The sequence below is a fragment of the Dinoponera quadriceps genome, unplaced genomic scaffold (genome assembly GCF_001313825.1).
Source record: "Dinoponera quadriceps isolate SergipeBrazil2010 unplaced genomic scaffold, ASM131382v1 scaffold2167, whole genome shotgun sequence".
Classification (NCBI taxonomy): Eukaryota; Metazoa; Arthropoda; class Insecta; order Hymenoptera; family Formicidae; genus Dinoponera; species Dinoponera quadriceps.
Window position 1 is genome coordinate 581,531 of NW_014556702.1, and position 26,282 is coordinate 607,812.

At 38.7% G+C, this 26,282-nt stretch overlaps 1 protein-coding gene across 2 annotated transcripts; it reads left to right on the forward strand.

Annotated features, from left to right (window-relative positions):
• Positions 1-1,258: 1,258 nt before the first annotated feature.
• On the forward strand, positions 1,259-24,863 carry LOC106748003 (neprilysin-11). Of its 2 annotated transcripts, none has more exons than XM_014626131.1 (10): positions 1,259-1,623; positions 14,389-14,534; positions 17,257-17,391; positions 17,950-18,195; positions 18,854-19,065; positions 19,243-19,419; positions 19,791-20,285; positions 20,591-20,882; positions 21,166-21,416; positions 22,119-24,863. In XM_014626131.1, the coding sequence occupies exons 1-10, from the start codon at positions 1,592-1,594 to the stop codon at positions 22,455-22,457; spliced, it is 2,325 nt and encodes a 774-aa protein (XP_014481617.1). In that variant the 5' UTR covers positions 1,259-1,591; the 3' UTR covers positions 22,458-24,863. The 2 variants fall into 2 exon arrangements, with proteins under 2 accessions (XP_014481617.1, XP_014481618.1); XM_014626132.1 differs by having other exon boundaries at positions 17,290-17,391; positions 22,119-24,862.
• The last annotated feature ends 1,419 nt before the right edge of the window (positions 24,864-26,282 follow it).

Below are 26,282 nucleotides of genomic sequence, written 5' to 3' on the forward strand. Positions count from 1 at the left end.
GATTTTATTTTAATTTTACATTTTTACTTTAGTTTCACTTTTTTTTTTTACTATTTTATATTGTGAAGTTTTTTTCTACTGAGTTAATCTGTCAATAAATCTTAAGACTGAGATATTAATAAGATATAAATTACAGTTTATAGCATATTAATTTTAAAGGTAGAATCAATACAAAAAGTTTCAATATTATTCTATTTTATTCCACAACTATAACTATTCTATGTTATTCAATGTATGTGTTATTGTATGACTTCATAAAATATGAGATATATACGCATATAAAAATAAAAAAAATCCAAACTATGCATTGAAATTATGTAAAAAGTAAACAAAGAGAAAAAGAACAATCGAACAATGCTTATACCTTATGGTAAGTGCTTCAATAACTTGAAATGACTAAAAATGAAGTTTGTAGTGTCATGGTTAAACAAGATTACTCAAGCAAACAAAAGTTTCGATTCTGATTTCTCGAATCTTTCAGAATTAAGTTAATGGCACACACGAAAATGTAAGTAATAAGATGCAAGCAATAAGCAAATTAACTAATCATAGTCAATTATTCTTAGAACGCGAGGAGGATAATTTACTGTGGTTGTGGTTAATTTGCTTATTGCTTATGTTATTATGTATGCCATGGGTTTTACCATCAGACGAACGTATGACAACTTCAACGTAACGTTTCTAAATCGACAAATCGAAATTATGCACAGTAATAAGGAAATGTCTCCTTGCTATTCAAATCGACTTCGTGAGTCAGTAATACTACATACATATCATAACTTATTCAGTGCATAAGATTATTATGAAGATCAGAGTACCAGGTAAGTCTTTATAAAAAACGTAAATATATGCGAGATCGAGAAATTAAACGCGAGATTGCGAACGAGATATATATTGCGATATTTTTAATCCTTTTATATAACGTTTTCGTAATCATTTTTGTTACGAAATTGAGGCAATAGACTGTCTCAGTTAAAAAATTTATTTGATAAATAATATTCCAATGTTCTTCTTTTCTATGAAAAATATTTCTCAAAATTTTCTCTCTTTCTTCTTTTCCTAACATTACAAAACAACGGAAACGGTGTATTTTGCGAATTTAGAAAAAAAGTATGTCTCCGATTTTTCGTAGCAATTTGCCCAGCCGAGAAAATGTTCTCGATGGGAACCTACAAGAGAGAGGGAAAGAGAAGGCGTGGAGGGAGGGAGAGGACGTTTAAATACGAGCAGAAGCGCGCGCGCTACTTCAGTCCGGCACTAACAGTCGAAACTGATTCGTATCCTGATCTCGGAAGAAGGCTGCGACTTCCTCTCAAGAGCCTTCTTTCTTTTCGATTTTCTTTAAAAGAGATCGTCGAGGAAGAAAAGCGATAACCGAGAATAGAAGATACCGAGGAGGAAACAAGATAACCGTATCGGAGCATGAGAAGTCTCCGGCCGGTATTCCGGGAAGCACGTCGGTTTTTCGATTAAATTAAAAAGCCGGGCCGAAAGTGGCAGAAGGAACGTTGGACCAGTGTGTTTTTTGTGGTTATGTGTTAGTGAGAGCTGACGGAAGCAAGGCAAGCGAAGCACAGAAACGCCAGTCGCTATGACCAATAGCATGAAACAAACGGTTATCAAGTAAGTTACCGTAATCGTTATTTGTCGGGAAACGGCAATAGCGATCCTTCGCGATAGAGAATACTCGCGAAAATATATTTCTCAAGGAGTCCTTGCCCGTAATCGCTTGCGCACCGTTACTGCTAACTGCAATTCATCGACTTGTACAATGCAATTTTGATGATACAACTACCGCAGTGAGATACGGTAATGTTCCGATAATGATAATTGTAGAAGAAGTCAAATAGAAACAATGACGCGGGCTATTGTAACCGGCGTTATATTTAAGCACAATAGTTATGAATTTCACTTTCAGGTACTTTTTGATCAACTTGAATTGTTTTAATTTTCGCTTTTTCAAAAGTATCTTACCAATTGATTTATCCGCAAATTATCTGTCGGCAATTTTCAGGCATTACTAAATTTCCAGTTATTTTTGCATTCTATACTATTTTAAGCAAACTTTATCTTACGTTCGATGTAAAGAAAGGCCAGTAGCTATCCACAAGTATTTTTGAAATATAAGTGAAAAACTTTCACATTTATATCGAAAAGACACGTGTCCGGCAAACTACTGACCTGCCGCTCACACCCGAACGCTACTCGTATCCTTTTCTTCCTTTTCCCAGTGTGTATTAGCAAAACCTTGCTTTTACCACGAGTAAAGTCGCGGTCTTATGCAACGTTGTTAAAAACTGGTCGTCCGGTGAAACCAGGTGAGATCAATCGCACGGTGGAAGCGTATTTCATAAGAGATGAAAGTGTCCTTATACACGATAACAATTCCTATTCCTATTCTACACGAATTATCAGTTATCGATGACCATATATCAGAGATCATCGGAATTAAAAATACCGAATACCTGAAACTATCGAGCATCAAATACCAGATAACCTGAAATACCAGAAAGAAAAAGACGTTACAGACAGGCGGTACCATGATAAATATAAACGATACTTTCACATGGAAAATACGTGTTCTATTCTTATAAATATCGACCCGTATTCTCACCGTAATTTCACGCTAAGACCGTTCAATTATGAATGTTGTCCGTTTAATATTCAAAAGATAGATTATAAATCTTTTATTCTAATATAAATTCGTAAAATGTGAAAATTTTTTAAAGTTCTCAAATTAGAAAATTTTCATTTTTCACGGACGGTAGAGGACTTACGGTAGAGGAAAAGATTTATGATCAACTCCATAATCACGCGACTCTCGTCGGTATAAATATTGTTTAAGGGGATACCAAAGCGTTTAAGGGGATGACAAAATCCGATAAAAAAACACTCTCATTTAGATAGGACTAAAAATGTCAACAACGTTACAATCTATTATCGATATTATCGATTTTATTTATACATAGATATTTTTATAGATAGAGTTTTGAAGGTCAACTTCGTTTTTTAAAAAGGAATTGTATAGTTTTTAATGTAAATCGATTTCTCAGGCTACTCTGCGCATAAAATTATTAAAGTAAGATCATTAAGAGAATATTTCTCAAGATATTTGAAATTTTATCCTGATATTTTTCACCATAAAATATGAAATATCTCGTAAAATATTGATTTTTCGATGATCTTATACCTCAATACCTTTATACATATACTAACTTGAGAAACCGATTTATGCAAAAAATTATATAATTCCCTAGAAATAATTAATATTTTACCTGCAAAGTTTTCCTCATTTTCCCCTGCAAAATATATAACTTGTTACATATGTATATATACACTCACCTCGTTGCTGAATATGTAAATAACGACGTAAGAAAGTCAGTATTTTGCCGATAAAATTCTCAAGTATAGTGTCTCCTTAAAGTGCTATGAGAATACATAACATTACATTATCAACGTTTAAACGATTATATTTGATATATTTTTCTTTTTGTAACAAACATTGCCATATATAAAGAAGTACCTACTGACTGTCGTGTCGCTTGTTATTTTAACTTTACGATCATTATACGGGACAACGTTATCTCGCATTTATTGCAAGCCAACTTCGCGATATGTAAATATTGCAGGTGCCGGAGACTGCACAAGTCGATAGCTGAAAAACATACTCGCGCGTGTCACTAATACGCTCTCATTCGTCGCGCTCTTAATTCGTATAAAATTAAATGACACGATTTTACATCTTTCTTATCCCGTCTTGATTATTAATTACAAATTGTGCAACGCGACACTGCGACTTCTTATCTTTTATCTCTAATTTTCCGATTCAAGAATTGCGATATGGATAATAGCCAACCGCGAGGTTGATCAGAACACACGTTGGAGGAAAAGAACTCACTCGTCACGTATAAAGATATCGGGTGCTCCAATTAACATCCGTTAAGCGGTAGCTACAATGCCGCTTAATGCGTTTCAATTCGCCGCACGAACAAAAGAGCGCGATGTTTTAGCGCAACGCACGGCAGATCTCGCGATTTCAATGCACGCAGCGCGAGCCGATGATAAAACGTACCCAGGCATTGATGTTACGCCGAGGGCCAGGCTGGCCATCGCGCCGGAGGAGAAAAAGAACGACGACTCGAGAAAAAGAGAGTGCCGCGCGGACATCGCTTCGACGCGAAATATCCAGCTTTAATGGGTCCCGCTAATAAATATTCATCCAATTGTGTATCTCGCATCTCTTTTCCCATCGATCTTGACCTTCCGTCCGCGTGAGGAATCCATTATAAGTGTCCGCGAAGTATGCCTCGCCCGGGAAGGAACGTATCCTTCACACGTGTCAGAGAGGTCGTCTCGAGAACGCACCGTGACTCCGCGAACTCCGGATCGTGTCGCGACTTTTGAAGTCGCCGAGAACCTCGCCGACCGTTCAAACACCGCCGTGTAACTCGAGTCCGCGCGTTACCGGAGGCAATGATATTTAATTATAATGTTACCAACAACGGCAATGATCTTACTTTAATAATTTTATACGCCGAGTAGTTTTGTGTGAAAGGCGAGACGGCGCGCAACGCCTTAATGAGATGAAAAACGTCGGACGTCAGAGATCTAGGTTCGCCATCGACGCTGTAATGACTTACACGTGCTGTCGAGCGCTCTTGATGGTCGTTAGCATTCTAGATAATCGTCCAACGGGAAGGTTGTAACTCGTGACTGTGATCTATAATTATATAGTCTCTCAATGCCAATATAATGTAACGCAATCATACACCTATTAATCACTCCGCTCAAAAGTTACCAAGTGGCTCGAAATTACCTAGCGATGCTGAAAGGATTTTCACGTATTTTAATACGGCCGGAGTAAAAGTCGATCTCTCCGATACGAGCGAAATCTGTCTCCCGGTGAATAGAAACTTCTGCGGGGAAGTCATTCCGCATGCTGCGAGAGTCCGACGAAGCCGTGTGTCGTATAGAACGAGACACGTGGCGGACGGCGAACTTGTCGAACTCGCGAGCGAACAAACGGTCAGTCGCGCCAGGTGAAAGTCTCTCGCGAGCTGGCGTCGAACGTTGGAAGCATTTATGGTTCATGGTGCAAGTTTACAAACACCGGTCTCCAAGTTATCATGCGTTACGACAGCACGACACACGCAACGCGCATGTAAAATTCGCATGACGAACGGTCCTATTTAATTTCCTCGCGAATAAAGGAGAACCGCAACAAATCGATTTCACAGGAGTTAACTATAAATTTAGAGACGTATCTTACGAGAGGATGCATCGAGATACCTGCGGATTCTCGTCTGTGGTTGCTGTATAATTTGGAGATTGATATCGATTCTTCTCAGAAATGCACAGGCAGGAAAAAGTTTCGAATTATATGTTCATCACGTTTTTCTTGTAATCTATTGATTCAATATTTCAAACTAATGTTGCTTTTTTATTTTACTTAAATTCGAAACTCACACGCGCACAAAATTACATATATCGAAACGTATCTAGTTGTTCTCTTTCTGGTTAATGTGACACTTTTTTTTCAGTGTAAACATTCTCATACAGAGTGTCCGATATGTTTCATACATCCTCTCGTATGCAAATAGAAGGGGTTAAACTAATGGAAAGGGTAAACATCATTATGCAAAATTTGCGATAGTTAACGAGGAATTAATTATTCTCTCTGAACGTACGAAAAGCGGTTGGCCGAACATGTAGAAAGAAAGACGTCTTCGTGTGCGACCGTGACATTTGCGCATCGCAGCCCGCCGTATTCTTCCGCCCAAAACTGCGAGAGACAGCGACGTGGAGAAATACAAATTCCGTGAAGAAACACGGCGATTCGCAAATATCACAACCGCGCGCCGATGGAAGATATCTTTCTTTTTTTATATTCGGCCTACCGTTTCTCGTGCGCTCATTAGCTCGGACAGAATAATTAATTCCTCGTTAACTATTGCGAATTTTGCATAATGGTGTTTACCCTTTCCATCAATTCCCCTTCTATCTGCACATGAGCGAATATACGAAACATACCGGGCATCCCGTATAAGCAAGAATATTATAATCCTCTTAGAAAATTTAGTCTCGATTTGTTTGAATTTGTATTGATGCAAGTATTATTTGCGCTCAATTCAAAACTAAAAATCTTCTAAGAATATAATATTCTTGCTTATACATGAGAATATCTAACATTGATTTGAGATTATTTTTTTCCGTATATCCATTTGAATTTAACACTTTTTGTTTGTTATAACTTACTTGCGAATTATGATGCTTCCGATAAAATCACCAATGTTCTTAACAATTATGAAATACTTTTTCTCCGAGCATAAAGAACCATTAATCTCGCACGTGACGGACCTCTATTTTTCGCACGTGCTGCGCAACGATAAACCGAGACTCGGACTTCGAAAAATCTCCGTAAACAGTCGTGCAATCTTGTATCACTTCGTATTAATTGCAAAATCACGATTTTGCTCTCGGCTACTGTTTACAATATCACCTTCATAGTTTCTACCTATTTATAGCGATCGAACGCGCGATCGAGCGACAATAATTTCAGAATTTGTTATGCAAATTACGCTCGCGGATCGTGCGAACATACGTTCTCCGATCTTTCAGTTATTGGCAACTGAACGGGATTGCTCCAGCGTCGTCAAACAATATGATAATAACGAATACTCGTTGCAGTCCACGTGCGCGTCAACATTATTACGCGCCTGAAAAATAATAAAGACGTGAGATCGCTTTGAGACAGAAGGTCTGTTCGTTTTCTCTGCACCGTTGAACTAGTGCAATAAGTTGAAGCGAAACAAGTATATGTTTTCTCATTTCAACTTATTGCACTGGTTCAGCGGTGCAGCGAAAACAGACCTAGAGGGAGAACAGAACTCGTCGATTCGTCACTTATAATTATCGGGGTAGAAATCGAAGAAACTCGTGCTTCATTCCGCGAACCACCAAGAAATTCTACGAAGTCGTTTTATTCGAAACATTTGCCAATTATGTTCACGTTATTACTTAACATGGTTTCTATTATTGTTCCTTTCATACTACAGTAAACATTTCGTACTCGCTGGCTCGACACGTGCGGAGCCAAGCTAGCGTATGTTGTTATCATCGCAAATATTTGTTGTGCTCGCTCTAATTATTCCCCAAGGGAAAAAAAAGAACGGTGTATTTCCCGCGTGTCCGTTACGTAACGTTGCTCACGGAAGAGAAAGGAAAAATCTCTGATACGCGGGTCACGTTGATATATAATGTTTATCGTGTGACTATTATTAAAGTCATTTTAATAAACGACGAGCGATAAATTTTCATCGCTTTTTTATCGCTATCGAGTCTTATAAGGGGAGATAGAAAGTAGAAATAGAATTGGGAAAGTGTAGATACAAATGTCGTCCTCGGGACGGCATTTCCGAAGCCGATGTTTCGTTCCACCGAGCCGTGATTTCCATACTTATCACGCTTACGTATTATCTACGCGATACGTAGTACAAAAAGAGGAACACATAGATTAAAGGAAAAAAATCAGCGCCATGTAATTAAAATAAATCGCTTATTTGGCCCCCTCAATCGCGTTCGGCGCAATGATAGTCGTAATGATAACCGAATATATTTATGTTTCTTGACGTCTTCCCATTTATTTATGGAACTTTGGCGACAGTTTCGATAAGTGAATCTTGTGTCTCTCTTGACGTAGTCGAGTTCTCCAAAGTTTCGGACGGAGTGAGTACTTCCCCAGAGCGAATACTCTTTTTCTCATAAGAAAAACAACTTCGTAAAACCCGCGACAAAACGAACGGACGGGTGCTAATTTATCGCCGATGAAAATGTAATTTACGTTCCTCCGTGCATGGCGCCTCTTGCGGAAGGAATGAAAATGTTGCGAAAGAATCGATTTAAAAATCGCTGACCGAGCGACATCGCGGATATTTTCACGTGACTGAGATTTGCAAATATTCGTACAGTTACGTGACATACCATCGCTCGTAATTGAAGCGAGAAAAGTGTTACGACACGAATCACGTAAGTTACATTATCGATGCGAACGAGAAACTCCGATACGAATGTTAATTTTCAGAATATACTTCAGCCGTCGTGAGTGCGTCGCGTTTCGTAAGATGTCCGAAGAAGAGAGCCTTTCGCGAGTTTCAAAAACATATTCGTTCGCCCGGGTGACACAAAATATGCCAGGTGCGGTTAAATTGATATTCCGGAGGCATTCGGAGGATCCTCCATCGCCGTGCATCGCGATGTTTGCCAACGACGAGGATCGGAATTAATTTCACGCACTTAAATGAGGTCTTCCTCTGTGCTACCTCTTGATTTACGCAAGCCGCGTGTCGTAGAGGTCGGCTGAAAGGCGAAAGAGTCCGTACTAATCTGTGCCAACTGCCGTAATCTGATAATTGAATACGAACGAAATTATGGATGAAATTACGGACGAAAAGCTCGCGTTCGCGCCTCGACTTGAAATTCCGCATGACCTTCTCGGAAGCGAAAATCTGCTGTTACGTCGTCATCTTCTTCGTCGTTGTCGTCTCGTCATAGTTGTCGTCGCGCGCCCACTCAAAGTGGGCCTTGGTCGACCTCGTTGCCGTGCAACGGAAATATCGGGAACACGCGGAAGCTCACAATCGACGTACACTTGTCACCGGTCGGTTCATATGTCCCGTTAAAAAAATTTGCACAGACGATGAGCCGCGAATCGCGATACCGTGGAATTTTCAGTCGCTTCTTTTAAACGATCCTTTATCTCTCCGACGTGTTTCACATAAAAAACACACGGATACTATACGTTTAAAGCAAATGGTTTTTTTAATCAGCCGATTTCTATGTATATTAGAGAACGAATAAATATGTGATTAGTTTGGCAAAAATAAAAATAACATCGGATATTTTTTCAAGATTCTGTTATTTATGTAGAAATATTTTAAGTATACGTAACCATTTCGCTTTTGGCTTATCTTTCTTGTTAAAATTATTTATTTTTGTTATTTGTTCTTCGTTTAATTTCATTCTTATGAATAATACTGGATCCTCGAGTTGCTCACAAGTAAACACATAAACACGGTATAATTTATCGTTATTATTCATATATATAATAATATAATATATTATTAATTGAGGATAATGAGCGATCTAAAAATAATAATTATTTGATCAAGGTTGCCCGCACTGCTGGGTTTTCTGACGCGCATAAGAAATGTGTTATACATGCGGCATATCTAACGAGCTGCCACGGGTGAGGATTATCGCATACATTATGATACTCGTCAAGTCCGGCAACAATGTGCTTATCGTGTAATTTACGGGAATTGGAAAATTTACCGTCATCAGCTGCCCACGAAGAATCGTGCGACGTCGCGAGTGTGAACGGAGCCAAGGAATGAAACGAACGCATGGAAAAGATAGATCAACGAACCAAAACTTTCCGATGACAATTTAAAACGAATCATAAAGATAATAAGACCGCGATGTTAAAAACACGACGTATTTGCCGATGTAGCGGAATGAGCAAACGAAGGACTGAATCACAAGAAGATTACGAAAGGCAATATGAATAATCGGTATCTCAAATGACCATAACAAATAATTCTCGATAAATCTAATTACGATCGAATGGAGATGGGGCGGTACATCGCAGATAAAATTTAATTTAAATTAACTACCTTCTTGCTAAAACCGATTCAAATAATAACGAATGTCGAATCCAATGTTATGAAATTTTTTCAAGAAAACCACTGAGAAGACACTTGGAAAAACTCTGACAATTAACAATTAATAAAATACTTGAATCTCTCTTTAACGCTGAAGTTATCATCAACCAATATTGAACTATATTGTTCATATTGCTCACATTTTATAAATATGAAAAAGGTAATTGTATACTTTATAGTTTAATGTAATAATTAATCATTAATGATGGTTACATTCATTACATTCGTACTCACCGGTGACACGTGATTTGCTAGCGTTTCTATCCGAGATACCTCGGTACCTTTAACGACACCGAAGACACGCGCAATACGAGAGAGAGTACGGTATCTCAACGTAGGTATAGAGGGAAGAGGGTCAGGAAGACGATTAAGAGGCGCCAGGTCATGGCACGTGAAGGCGATGTCGTGCGCGCGCGCCTTGTTCGCTCGCTCGTGCGTCTCTTCATTACGATGCAGCTCTCGGCGGTGCCTTTCTGTCGGTCCTGTGCGACATAGTTTCGCGGTCGCGCCACTCCGTCAAGAGGCACCGTGCCGCGTGCACCGGTAAACGTGTCCACGAGGATAGCGCGCGCTCAATGGAGGACAGCGGGTTGTTCCGATAACGCACGTTTCGTCGCGCGCGCGAATCGATTTCCCGGCGATGAGACACAGCTTTTCGGACAACGGATTCGGTGATCGACAATCGATCGTTCCAAGAAGGACGTTACAGCAAACTATTTTAAAGAGGAAAAAAAAGCACTATATAATAATAATTATTATTACTGTTGTTGTTATTTGATGTAAATATTATTATTATATAATGTAATAATATATAATGATAAAGAGTAATAGAAATAATTTTTTTTTTATAAAATTGCGCAAACACGATGTACTGCTAGATACAATTAATATTAGACGGTGGATCTTTCAACAATCCGGATACGATAGCTTTAAATCGTGCGTGACAACGATTTATAACTATAACGAGCTAAAAGAGTTTCGCAAGTCGGAACATCAAGTCGAAGAAGAGCTTACGTAAATACGAGGAATCAACGGTATTTCTTGCCTCTTTCACGCTCATGCGGATAACGCACGCACGAAGTAAAGGCTTCGGGATTGATTTATCGCGGTATCTCGCTAAAAATAACGTTCATTCTCACGTTCGACAGCTTCATGTGACGACGTCGTGCGCAAAAATTCACGTGTCCGCGTGTCTAGGGAAGCGATTATACCCCTTATCGTAATACTCTCCGCATTTTACTTGGCCATTATCGCGCGTACCTCGCGAGGTTATCGAAACCGGAATTTACCGACCCGCAAATACGTAAATTCGGGCTCTCAATTTGGTGTAATACACGGCGCGACATGGATTTATCATCTGCGCGTATCATCAACAAGGTTTCGTCGAAATGGAGTGTTTATCAAAACTGACGATTTGTTCCACTCTTGTGCGCGAATATTATTATCGGCTTGATTATTATATTTAATTATTCGTTATTCTGACATCTTTGAGACGAAAACAACCCGCGTCCTTCATCCCATTTCGTTTGCTTTCAAATTATCACAAGTTATCTCAACCGACGAGACGATTACAGTTCTCTTTCATAACACAATAGCAAAAGCGTGACTGCAAGAAAGAAATTGCAATCGCGCAAGTTTCGCCAACGGCCCGATCGAAGCACAGTTTCCCAGCAACGTTAGCGCGATCTTGCTCGTTAATTTCACACACTAGCCGCCTCATCAATCAATCCATCGCGATCCGACGATGAGGCTTGATTACCTGGTTAGCGACGCGATAAATACACGGACCGCAATCTCCCGTCGATTTACCCGGGGGTTAAATACCGCAAAATCGGGGGTATACCCCTCTTCTCCACGGCCTTTCTCCGCGTCACCGATATTTTGACGTGTTATCCGAAAGGTTACGGTGGCGATAGCGGAATTATTTCGACGACAGCCGGCGCGAATCTGTAATATCTTGCAGAAAGAAGCGAATACGATAAAACGATGAAATGAATAACGAAATATCACCCGTGATCATCTCATGACGTTCTCCCGTTCCAACGATATCGCCCGGATCTTAGATGAAACGATCGATTTATTCAAATCGTAAAGATAATTTCATACAAATACGATTAATAATGCCGGGCTCAATTACTTTATCATAATATCTCGCTTATGGTGTTTGGAAGAAAACGATTTTGTAATCGCGCGCACTGCATTTCAAAATAATCACGCATGAGCACACCGACGTGGTAGCAGGGATTTCGGTTTTTCTCACGCTGCCATCGTCAACTTTTTCTTCCTCGCCTGGGAAGCTTCCGTATTAAATTCATTCATGCCGCCGGGGTCAAGGCCACGCATCGGGTGCGGACGATACAGGCCGTTGACTCCGATATTACGCGATAGAGGATGTCTCGGCGTGTCGTTGCGTCTCGATAGGGTCAATACACCCGTTGCATTACACGCTATGAGTTCTATTATGCGCTCTCTATCAGCCTAAGTACCTGCACTCGATGCATTTACGCGCGCACGTATGTCGCCCGTCGCGAGACAAGCGAGACGATGGCCGAAGCCATTTTGTTGGATGTCAAATTTCTTTTTGTTTTCTAGGACATCTCCTATTATCCAATTATATATAATTTTTATAATTATATAATAAGAGATGCGAATTTCCCTTTCTCCCTCTCTTTCTCTCTCTCTCTCTCTCTCTCTCTCTCTCTCTTTCTCTCACTCACACATTTGCGGAGACGGCGGTTTCTCAATCGGCGGACCGTTAGTGATTTACACAGGACTTTCGATAACCACGGCGAATCGATTCTAATTAAACGCTGTTATATAACTACGTTTATACATTGTGCAACGTGTTCCATTGTGTAAACGCGGGGAAAAAAAACCGGAATTATCAGCTAGGTCTAAAGTTAACTATAGAACTCACAGTGTTCAAAAGAATCGAGAACCTTCGCATAATAATGCTGCATTGGTAATAATGTTACGTAAGGAAACCAACTCATTCTATCGCATGTGTTGAACTGCAACGGCGTTTCTTCGTCGACAGACGAAGCAAAATTCGCTCAGTGAGCGAACATTAAAGGAGTGTTTCGCGTACATTACTCGATATCGTTCCGACAAGGTCTTGCGAACCGATCACGCGAAGGATTTAATGCGCCGCGATCTCGCGAGATGACCGTAAAAATAAAACGCAGAAATGGCACGCGCGGCTGGGACAAAAATAAAAGTCCGACCGACCGATCGACGCGAATCCGAGAGCGCGGCCCGCCTTTCGCTCAAATGCGAATTGTCCACCGTGAAAGACGGCAATTTTCTCGTCGCGTGGAAAAGCGATCCATAAATTCCGATGCCCGCTAATGGCATCGGCGCGACGTGCTTTGGACCGAAAGTAGCGTTTTACTGCGACCGATAACTCGCGGCTTTTCGCGATACGCGACGTAATAACGCACGGACGACAATAGGTTCCGGTATCAAAAATCAAAAAGGAAGTTGTCAAGCATTTATGGATAAGATACCTTGAATTAGTTGCCGATTTTTACGACGCGTCCATATATATAACCTTCGAATAACAAAGTTGGTTCGGATCTATATTCTGATGTTTCCGTGCTTATATAATTTATATTTTAGATATTTTATTTTATATCTCGCGATATATTTTATTTACTTTCAAATACTTTGTAGCTTATTGTGAGAATAAAAAGTGCCTAGTCGAAAAAATTCGTCGAAAAAACTATAAAATACTTCTATGCGATCAAATATGATTCACCTTGTTAAACGTGTGACTGCATAAACCTTGTTATTCTAGAAGAGGAATAATAATGACGAGAATATATATATTTTACCAGCGAAGCGAAGCGAACGTATGAAAGAAAATATATTACATGATATGTATAAAACATAACGAAGTGTAGTGCACGTATAATACACGTGACAGCGTGCATTTTATTTATGCTTAGAACATACATAGATGATCAACGTCGTTTCACACAAGACCGAACTCACGAACCTCGTGCGAACGTTATTAGCATAATTACTGTAAGGCAAGGATGTAGTCTTCTCTGTAGTCAGAGAAGGTGCTCATCTTATAAATCATGCAATTCAAACAAGTAATCAAGGTGTGATGCTGCGTGTGCAATCACAGACGCATGAAATAGAAAATCCTCAGATAATTACGTCAGTATTGTTAAATTCGAAATTTTTGCTAGGCACAGATTTATGAAATACGAGGAGCAAGTGAATCTTAGCTTTGAAAAAACGTATCGTATATTTACAGTTAGTTGTTCAAGTACTATCGAGAATAATAATATTGTTCGACAAAATTTGACTTTTTTGTTTCTCGAGTGCGAATAGTCATTTCTCATGTATTTTTGCTTGCTAAATACGAATCCGTTATCCAAATTTGGCTATCATATCACAATTTTAAGGAAAGTGGAAAGAAATACAAGAATCACCATTCAAGTGAGAAACAAATATCTTGTAAATCAGTATTATTCCTCGCAGTCAATTAAGTCAGTTAAAAAAAAATACGGCAATGTGGAACAAAATTATTCTGTTATCATTCTTATTTACGCTTGTGCATTAACGTTCGTAAAAGAGCAATTTGTACGCGTTTCTCTTTAACGACAGCTCTTCGATTTTAATCATGTCGTTTCTTTCATTTTGCCATTCCTTTTACCAGAAACCCGACATGGTGGAAGAGGCGGTCCGGTTTGGAACGTGGGTTAACGGTGATAGCGGTTTCCGGGTTCCTCTTATGCGTCGCTTTGGCGGTGGCACTCGGAATTTTGGCGGCCAACACGACATGCAACACCAAGTCCCAAACCGGTAAGAGCATTCGCTTTTCCAACGAGCGGCACGCAATCGCATCACGCACGCTGCAAGCGCACTACGTATTGTCTGGCGAATACAAAAGCGAGACTCGCATTCTTCTTTCTCAACTTCGCGCTAAATTCGAAAACACGTGACGTGTGTGTAGGTTTCGACTAATTGCCGGGACTTTGACTTTTCCCGTTTTGAGGTTCATTCATCAGAGACTGGTAGTTTTACACTTTCACAAATAATTCTCGGAAACAACAATCGAAAAAGAAGCTGAATGCGAGTTGCGTCTATATTTGTTACTCGCGGAAGCTTTTTTGAAAGTCGAATGGCACATTGTATACGCACACGAACGGATCGATTCTATAACGAATGGGATTTATTTTCAAACCGTCTCCGGGCGAGTCTCTTGTAGGCGAGTGTTATTTACTCAATATGAAAAATAACGATGACTTAAACGACTTAGAACTGGATAGACTCTTAATGTAGAATTAAAATTTCAACTCGGGAGTTTTCCGAAGAAAGTTCGTCTCCATCGATCCTCTAAAAACGCATAATTCGTAAATTCACGTATGCATCACGTAACAGCAAAATATCATATACTGATGCCGACTAAGGCGCGCGTCTATCCCGTATATTGCGACAAAGGTATATCTATATACCGATTATATTACTTAATATTGTCCAATTACACTAATCGTTAATAGCTCGAGGGAAATTGTCGGTGATGAGTAAGTCGTTACCGTGAGCGCATAGTAGTCGTGGACCTCTGTAATGACTTCTGACGGCAAGCAGCTTATCGTAATATGTACAATCAGCCTGTTAGACACAATTCATTGTAGTTTTAAGTTACAAAATTAGCAAGTTCCATGTTTATGTCCACGTACGTATTGATGTATAATTGGAACCACTTATTAGAAATGACTAGCCACATTCGCAATAAGGACATTTATGATAAAAATGATCAGAATTCAGTTATCAGGCGATAACTTCTAACGGTTAAAACTTGAAGTTTATTATAGTCGCCTGTCGTATTGTATATTCTTTTATTGGCAAATAATAGATTGTTTACGATCCAAGAGCGTTTTTGCTAAAAGCAGAGAAATAAAATGTATAATAAAAAATACCTTAAAGAGAGATTCGTTAATTCGTTCTTTTATCGGGAAGATTTTAACGGTGATTTTAATTGAATTTAAATCACACACTTTTAATAAGCGCAGACTTTAATTACCGTTATAGACATATCGCCGAGATCATCTCGCCGATATGCGTGCGGTGTTTTTCTCCGACATCTCGGGGAGAGGTAGGATTCGCATTTTTTTTAACGACTCATACGACAAGCGGCGATTACGTTTACGATCGAAGTCTCCCGGTAACGGTATGCGCCCGCATCGTAAAAAAGTTTTAACTGTGCAAAAGAGTGAGGCGCGTTATTGCAACGCGATCGTCGTAAACTTTATTCGTACGAGAGTGCCGCGTGTACGTTCCGTATTAAAGCGCTCCATCGAGCGCTCGTTAGACGAAAGAAAGCGTTGCAGAGACGTTACGAAAATAATCCGATCGAATTACGGAAAACATTATTATTTAATTATCAACATGCCCTCTATCTCGCCATTATTTGCGGTAGGATGATCAAACTTTTCAAAAATGAAAAAAAGCAGAAAATTTGCTTAAAAATTTTAAAATAATTTGTATTTTTCTTTAATAGATGACGATGGGTAAAATGGGTCGATTTTGACCCTCGAAGTGGCAAGTAAAATAGTAAAATAGTTTTTTGTAGTTTTTGAGCTGCTGAATCCGATTATGATTTTTAAAAGTTTTAATTTATCGGGAAAATATTAAAGTCAGCATTAAAAATTAAAATTATTATTCAGTTCAGTTAAAAAATTTCACGATGTCAGTTGTCACTCGATTATCAGTGTAAGAGTGTTTTGTTAAAAGACAAGATACTTTAGAGAATTGAACGAGAGGGGGCAAGGCTGCCTAAAAAAGTAGCGACAGAATCATGACGTATGTTTCGAAGTGGCGTCAACGCGAATGCGAATCTGACGCACTTGGATATTCTTACTGGACAAACGTTTTGAGAATTACTCAGCCGCCACACGTTTTAGTGTTTACAACGGAGCGATAGACGGTTACACGTCAGTTCCCACCGGTTTACAATGCTTGCACCCCCGTCGCGCGAATACTCCGATCGGCGTCGAAATGACTTTACACAAAAACATTGACCGTCTGACGCATCCGAGATATTTTCAGGAAATCTCTAAAAGAAACCAGGCGATACGAAAACAACGTGTGATGATTCGACGTAAACCTGCCTTTTACCACGAGAACACGTGGTGATTATATACACGTCCCGACGATGAGTAATAATAGATGAAACGGCGCGCGACGTTCACGCGAGTACATTGGAAGCAATTAATCAAACTCATGAGAGGGACTCAAGAAAATGTCAAATTTTATTGTTACATTGAATTAGCATACGAATAAGAGAATGAGATTAAATTTCGACAGATCATATTTCAGACGAAGAGAAAACGTCGGCAGTCTAATCGCGCGGAAATATAAACGCAGCGTATTGCTGGCCGTTTGAATGAGAGATAGTATTGAATTTGCTACGTGTGCAAGTTTTTATCGTAGAGAGCTTATGCTTCGCACTCACTAATTTATCGCTATTGCGCACTTGTTTTTTCCCGCACTTGCAATCGCACCTGCACCTGCACGAGAACAGAACCCGTTAATGCAGAGATGCTACCATCCACAGCCGAGGCGTTAAGCGGCTCGATAATATCGAAGCACATCCAAACCGTAGAGAAAAGTCCGGAATGCAACGAAATCTGCTTGACACCAGGATGTGTTTCAACAGGTCAGTAGATTTAAACATAAAAATCGTAATATGATTTGATATCTTCCAATAAAGAGGATTAGCAGTTTTAGGATACATTTCTACTTCAAACTGTCTTTTGATGCAAAACTGACACATGTAGAAATTTTTTTTTAATTTATTTATAAAGATTAGTCAAGATTCTACGCTACGATAACACATAGTTATATTGGAACAAAAAAAATTTCTATTACAAAAAAATAAAGCCCAAAGCTCATTGCGTACGAAATATTTTTGTTTTAATTCACTCCAGATTTGTTCGGAGAAATTGAAACAAATAACTTCACTCGGATTTCTCGCATTTTCCTCAATTAAAACCAATTTTACGAGTTTACTGTTAAGAAGAATACGCAGTCATTGACTGTGAAATAATGTTTACTTCTCAAAGATACTTCGCCAAAATACAAACTTCAGATATTCGAATTTTCATACGCATTAAGTTAATCTCGCGACATGCGAAGGATAAGTAATCTCGTTCTGAGAGAGAAAGAAGATAACCAATTATACTAATCTATTCGACGTAATTCACACGCAACACAGCCTCGCAGATACTGAAAAACATGAACTCCGACGTGGAGCCGTGCGATGACTTTTATAAGTTCGCCTGCGGCGGCTTCCTCGACACTACGGTAATTCCCGACGACAAAACCAGCGTCAATACATTCTCCATCATCGTCGATATCCTTGAGGAACAACTGCGATCCCGTATCGAACAGGAAAGTCTCCCAAATGAGCCGAGGCCATTTAAGCTCGCCAAAGACTTCTACAAGGCTTGCATGAACAAAAGTAAGCAGTCACATGACGATCTTTGCGTGTACTGCGACCACATTCGTAAAACACGACAGACTTATCCAACGAAATGAGAAATTACGTTTGAAATTAAACCAAATTTTACGAAGCTATTGTTATTATTCTTTAATGCACGAAAAAAACAGTTAGTTAAATTAACATGACAATAAATGAACTAAACACGTTTTGGTTGAAAGAAACAGAATTTCTGGTTATGAGAGCCGAATTTGATCCAGAAGAACCAGAAATTGTATTTTTTCAACCAAAATGCATTTTATTTGTTCATTGTCATGTTAGTCAGTTCTAACATTTTTCTCCGTATATATTTACGATTTGTAAAGAAGACATTCTAAAACTGTAAGATTGCGAATAGAAGTAGATTCGATGTAGCTATCATTAAAAATTAAATTATTTTCAACGGATCTATGAGAGGGGGAGGAGCATTGATAGGAAAGCGTTTAAAGTCTGACAAGATCTATTGCAATGCTCATCTTGCATAATCGCGAAACAATACCCGTAGAGATTTTGTTTTATAAATTCATAAGCGATGTTGAAGCCCGGTCGAGAGATCCTTTTAATGTTTACGGAACTGACAGTCGGGTATTAAATCGGAAAACACTTTCGCAACCGACTGTACATTCACTCTTTCTTCCAGCCAATATCGAAAAGCGAGGCTTACAACCGTTGCACGATAATCTGAGGAAACTCGGTGGCTGGCCTGTTCTGGATGGCGAGCGATGGAACGACGGCGACTTCACGTGGAAAGATTTCGTCTACAAATTCCGCAGACTGGGCTACTCTGTCGATTATTTCATCGACTTCGGTGTCAGCGTCGATTTGAAGAACAATTCGAGGCGTTTGATCGACGTACGTTGCTACTAATAAATCCTAAACGAGAGAGCCTCGAACAAAAGCGAACAAAGACTATAATTTATAAATGCAAAACTGTATATAAAATGAACTCTGTAAATTATAGACTTTTGTTTTAAGCCGAGTATATGATGTTTGCATCGACAAACTCGAATATTCAATTGACATTCACAGCTTGACCAAGCAGCCCTCGGCCTCTCACGCGAATATCTGACGAAAGGCATGGACGAGAAAATCGTTCAGGAATATTATAAGTACATGGTAGACATAGCCGTGATTCTCGGTGCCGAACCGGAGCGAGCCAAAAAAGAATTGAAGGAATCCCTTGAATTTGAGATCAAGCTCGCGAACGTAAGTCATTATAATAAAATAATAATAACTATATAATAATAAATAATAATAATTCATGTCGGGATGAAATCTTAATGAAAGAAGGAACGTAATATTCGTTACAAATGTTTCTTTTTTTCCATTCCGAAGAGGATAAAATTTAATTTATAATTATTTAATCAGAAGATGGGAAAAATAGAAAAAATAAATTGAAGAAAATCGAAAATAAAACGTAGTTTTTGCATAGTATTATTGAAGTATAGTATTATAAAGATGCAACTTTTTCGCACCCAATTAGATCTATCATCCATTAAAGAAAATCTTAATCTCCGGCGTAATTGGCATCAATTGAAGTTTATCCGAATTAATTGATAGAACCAATATGCACACAGATCTCCCTGCCTAACGAGAAACGACGGAATGTGACCCTCCTGTACAATCCCATGACCGTAAATGAGATGTCCCAAGCTTACCCCAGCATACCATGGAGGGAATACTTCAATACCATTCTCGCGCCGCAAGCGCATGTAAATCAGGACGAGATGATCATCGTGAACGTACCCAGCTACCTGAAGAATTTCGAGAAACTGATCCAGCATACACCGAAGAGAGTGCAAGCGAATTATGCGTTTTGGCGAGCGGCTGCTGCATCGGTTAGCTATCTCACAGACGACATCCGGAAGAGACAACTGATGTATACGATCCACTTGAACGGTAAAACGGAAAGAGAGCCGAGATGGAAAGAGTGCGTTGATATCGTGTCCGGTAGTATGGCAATCAGTGTCGGCTCAATGTACGTAAGAAAGTACTTCAAGGAAGACGCGAAGAAGACCGCGCTAGAGATGGTCAGCGATATCAGGGAGGAGTTCACGAAGATCCTGAAGAAGGTAAGGATGCGTGAAACCTAAAAGTTGAAATCGTGAGATTGGTCGTTTCGGTGTCTCCTTATCTAGAAATTGAAATCTTGGAAATAGAAAATCACTTGCGCGCGCGTGCAAAGACGTTCCTTCCATCTGCGAAGTCTTGAGAACGGAATTCTCAACGTCTCTTATCGACAAATTAAAATCTTAAAAGAATGAATGTCTTGACTCTTTCTACAATTTTTATCAATTTTAGACATTCCTGGTACATTGTATGTGTGTGTATTTTACAACTTTCATCGATTTTTCGACGAAATTGCGCGTATTTTTAGGTGGAATGGATGGATGAGAAAACGAGAGCGAACGCTTTAGACAAAGCAGCCAGCATGGTGTCACATATTGCTTATCCAGATGAGCTACTAGATGATAAGAAGCTAGAAGAGTTTTACGCTGGACTAGAATTGAATTCCGACGATTATCTGGGGAGTATTTTGAACCTAACGATCTTTGGAACAGACTTTTCCTTCGGTAGATTAAGACAACCGGTAAACAAAACCGAATGGATATCTCACGGAAGGCCGGCTGTTGTAAACGCTTACTACTCGTCGATCGAAAATAGTATCCGTAAGTATTTTTTAAGTATTAAAATGCATTAAAAAAGGATGGAATTCTTGAATTTTATATTTATATCCAGCAAAAAATGACTCATCGACTCGACGTCGATTCGATGTAATTTTGATTTTGTTTCGACGTCGATTTGACGTCAATTTGACATCGATACAATGTTCATTTCTCACTGGGATATTCCAAATTTATATTTGCCAACTCTTAATCGAAGAATTAAAGGATTCTTTTTAATGTTGATTAGATGTTGAATATTTTACGATGTGCAAATTTGTTGTTTCAGAATTTCCCGCGGGTATCTTGCAAGGCGCATTCTTCAGTAACGATCGGCCACGCTATATGAACTACGGTGCTATCGGTTTTGTCATTGGCCATGAGATTACCCATGGTTTCGACGATCAAGGCAGGCAGTTCAACAAGGAAGGTAATCTCGTCGACTGGTGGGAACCAGAGACGAAGGAGCAATATCTCAAGAGGGCCGAGTGTATAATTTACCAGTATGGAAATTACACCGTAAAGGACGTTGGAATGAACGTAAGACGAATCATATATATATATTTTCGTTGCTTAGTTACTTTCATTCACCTTGCTATATGAAATTTCTCCTAAACTTTTAATATGGAAATTGAAAAATTACAAAAATATACTAAAAAGACACGAACGAGACTAATTTGCATTATACGAATTGTTTTGTGAATCATTAATTTATTATTTTAATGATTAGCGATTACGAAAGGAAATTGTCATTCTTTATTATTCTATTTTTTTTACTTTATTCCCTACTATTTTTGTGCTGTATTCGCTATATAAAAGCACGTACTGTATAATCGCAAGAATAATTCCCATTGAAGTCAATTCATTACGTGCCATGATATACTGCACGAATGCTATAATGGAATATTCACGTGCGATAAGAGTATCAAGTTACGACGATAAGTGAACTTTCTCAACGAGGTCTCAACGAGGTCATACTCGTGCATAAAATATCTCTTTCTTAACCACACAGCATATAACTACTCAAGAGCAATGGATCATAAAATACACAGTATCTCTAGAACGTCTCTACGGCAACTCGTAGCGAAAAGAAGAAATGAATTTTTTTTATGTGAAATGACAATTCTTTATACACACACAAGCATATAAATGCATAAAAATATCTTATATCGTAATAATTCCTCTCTCCCTCTCATGAATAAAAATTTTGCCATTAATCTACATTACTTCATCTATTTTTAGTTAAACGGAATAAACACTCAAGGTGAAAATATTGCTGACAATGGCGGTATAAAAGAAGCCTATCTCGCATACAATGAATGGGTCAAACGAAACGGACATGAACCGAAACTACCAGGCTTGCCCTACAGTCCAAAGCAAATGTTCTGGATAAGCGCCGCCAACACGTGGTGCAGCAAGTACCGACCGGAAGCGATGAAGCTGCGCATTACAACTGGATATCACAGCCCCAGCGAGTTCCGCGTTCTAGGACCGTTGTCGAACATGGAGGCATTTGCACAAGACTTTAACTGTCCTCTCGGCTCTAAAATGAATCCCACGAAAAAGTGCGCCGTATGGTAGACCTCAGATCGACGACGAACTCAACATTAACTAACTCCGATACACTTTCCCCGATGCATCGTAAATCCTAGAAGTCGCGGTTTCGCGTCCTTTGTTTCATTGAAGCTCATTTCACCAATATCGTTCCATGACTTAGAAGTAAGAGTGAGATTATATACACGAATACGCGACGTTATTTTTATTATCTTCCTCTTACTTCCACGGCCGTAAGATGATTTCTGTTACCGTAATTCTCAGATATTGAATTGTTGCTACATCGTGACTGAGATAAAATTGAATCGTGGTAATTTTTTTGTAAGATTCTGTGCTGCATTTCAGAGTATTTAGACTTCTAGAGTTAACGAACGAAAAAAAGAAGTCGTTTATCAGTACTTAGAAGTGAAAACTGATGAATGAATTTTGCAACAGCACAAAATGCGAGAAAATTCTCCCTATGTGAAGATTGATTCGAGCTGCGCTTTTGATCGCGCGGAATATACACGTACATTATATGTACAGAGTGTCCGTCTCTTACCGTATTATTTTTTAATGACAAATTCTTTGACTAATGTGAAGTTGAACTTAGTGAAAATATTGAGGCACCGATAATCTGTGAATTATACAGAACGAAGAAGAAAGACTTTCTACATTCTTCAGTTAATTTCTGGTAAAATGTTTTAATAAAATTTTAATTGGAAATTTTGTTACAAACGTATGGAATGTAAAAAATTGAATAACTGCGAAAAACTATTAACTACTTCGACATTTTCGCTAAAAAAAATCCTCTCCAAATTGTCCAAGGAATCTGCTATTATAAAATAATGTGGTAAAAGTGAAACACCTTGTACATATCGTTTTTGGTAAGGAACTTTTATAAAATGAAATCTATGTCACGGTGTGTGCATGTATGTAAATAGAAAGTAAATGGAATATATATAACAACAGATTCAAAAAGTTGATTAGTTCTATTCGTATGGAGTTTACTTCGTGTTAAAGGTCGTCCGACTATCTTTGATGTGCAAGGAATATGATAATTCCTATGCCAATATTGATATGAAAATTTAGATTATTCTATAATAGAGAGAGAAAGAGTAAGTCGTAGCATTACACTAAATTATCCAACACGCTTAATCTAGTTTTAAATTAAGAACCTACGTGATTGACACATTGCAGAAGAGGAAATGTCGGCAGCTTTATCGAAAACGCGCTTTATATCCCCTTCTTCTCTTCCCCCTTCCTGAAGAGGGGCTTTTTCATTGTTGACAGTTTTGTTAAGATCTGCTTTTTAGAATAATTCTTAAAGTATTCTGTTCATAAGAAAATGAATATCTATGGTATGTTAATAAGGAGATGAATATCCATAGTATGTATTATACACAATGTATCTCGTAAAATTGGGAATTAATCAATAGTATACTTTCGGATAAATTTAGTATATTTCCATAGTGGACATTTTTTTTTAACGAAAACCGTTATTTGTTCTAGCTACTTTAAAAAAGTTAAGTATTATTTATTAGTATTAGTATTATAAAGTAGCAACTGTGGTGTATGCATCAGATCACGTCAATTCTTATTAAGATAAAATCTATTTTCTAATTAATCGAAGTAGAACAAATTTCGTATTTCTCAAAATTTAACTCTTTAAGACATTCATCGCGATATTAAGTAGCATTAAATATTTTCCTAATTAAGATTCTTATTAAATTTTCACAAATAGACATCTCTGTCATTGATTCCCTATTTTATGAGAGAATCACATTTTGTATAATAAATTGTACAAGATAGACCAAAAATCTGAATACAGTCGAATATCTCGTAAACAAAACAATTTTGAAAAAACAAAAATGTTTTAAATAATAAGTTATAGGATTTAAAAAGATCTATTTACTGATCAACTTTTATCTAAAACATTTTTTTCAAAATTGCATCGCTTACGAGATATTCGATTGTATCCAGACTTTTGGTCCACCCTGTATATACATTTGTATATGCATAATTCAGATATCCGCAAATTCCGGCGACTCAGTGCGATTTTGCCACTTGTCAATTGTGTCGAGTGCTCTCAGAGAAAGTTATTAGTCGTAGAGTTACCGTTTTGAAGTACTTAGGGCAAATTATTACTAGTATTAATCTTAACTGTTTAACTGCGAGCGAAGGTGTGCCCACGCAGTCGCGCTTATCAACATATTATTTCTTGCATCTGTATATGCGATGCAATATAGTAATTTTATTTGTGTTAAGTTCTTTCCTGCCTTATATAGACGCATTTTTCGCAATTGTATTTATTATGTGATGACTATTTAGTCGTTAAATACCATAAAGTTAAGCAAAGAGATATATAAGAGACGTATGTATCTTATAAAGTTAATTTGTTGAGTGTAAAAGTTTAATACAAAAAACCTCATGTAAATATCAAATTGTATTCTACTCATTTTTCAGAAAGTTAAGAGTTCCAGGAGGATTTTGTCTGCTCAAGGGGTAGGGGGGAAGGGGGGAGTAGAACATTCGTAAATATTTCTCACAAGTCGAATATCATGAATGAACATCTCATACTACCACTTACTTTAATTAATAAACCGATGAGGATAATTCGCTCGACACTTCGTCCCGCGTCTCCTACGACATCGTTCTGGTTCCGACATCCGACTCATCGTGACGATAATCGCATACTTTTGAAACACTTCACTACACACATTTATATCGATCGTCCTACACTGAATTCAACATATCCGACATTCATTTCGAGCACGATACATTTCAGATCGAATAAAATACGGGACGAACGCGACGACGATTTCGCGCCAATACCCGAACTATCATTTTGCAAGTCGCACAATATATAAAAGTGACTCAAGATTACGTATTTGTAATTATCTGATCGCCCGACATTGAATCCGGCACTCCCGATATTCATTTCACTCACGATACCGTTTTCGAACGAACGCGACGGCGATTTCACGCCGATCTCGAAACCGTCGCGACGCAAGTCGCGTATCGTCGGAAGCGGTTCATCTTCGAGCATCTGCAGTTCGTACCGATCACCTGACACCGGATTCGACATTCCCGGTATTCACTTCGCGCACGACACGTCCTCGAACGAAGGAGAAAACGGGACGAACGCGATTTCGCACCAACGCCCGAACCGCCATGATGCGAAAGTTTCACTATTTTCAAAAATGGCTCACAGTTGCTCGACACGTTCAGAAGGAGCTGATTGGCTGATTGCATCGGATGCTCTCGATATTCACTTCACGCGCGATACTTTTCTAAACAAGGATAAAAGAAAATGACGCGCTGACAATTTCACGCCGATGCACGTTCGTCATTGCGGCGCAAGTCGCATAATTGCGCGTTTTATCGTCATGCAATTGCGTTTGCATCGATCGTCCGATGTTACTTTTCATTCCCGCGCGATAGATCGTTGAATGAATGAGAAGCAGAACGACACGACGCGGCAAGTTCATTCCAACCTCTCAATGGACACAGCGTGTTCGTTAAACTTGCTTGCGAAGAATAACTTACTGAACAGGGATATATTATAGTAACAAGTCCTTTCCGGTATCGCCGATATCGTGCGATTCTTCATTCGCCGTTCCGGACGTACTTTTCTGCACACGCGAGGTAAACTTTCGTACGAAAGCACGAAAGAACGCGAAACGATTTCGAATGGTCGCGACACTGTGAGCGATGAAGATAACGACTGCGCATGCGTAGGGCAGTTCTAATAACTACAAACGTCGTGCGCATGAAAGATTAAATGTAACATTGGAAAGCAAATAAAATAACAAGTTATACAGTATTAAATTAATCAAAAAACAATAATTTTGGGTTATAAGCGCGGTAATC

Excerpts from the sequence above, each read along its gene's own strand:
- LOC106748003 (XM_014626131.1), top strand. The coding sequence starts at position 1,592 with ATGACCAATAGCATGAAACAAACGGTTATCAA. Across the intron at positions 19,066-19,242 it reads ATTCGAGGCGTTTGATCGAC|CTTGACCAAGCAGCCCTCGG; the intron begins GTACGTTGCTAC and ends TGACATTCACAG. Across the intron at positions 19,420-19,790 it reads TTGAGATCAAGCTCGCGAAC|ATCTCCCTGCCTAACGAGAA; the intron begins GTAAGTCATTAT and ends ATATGCACACAG.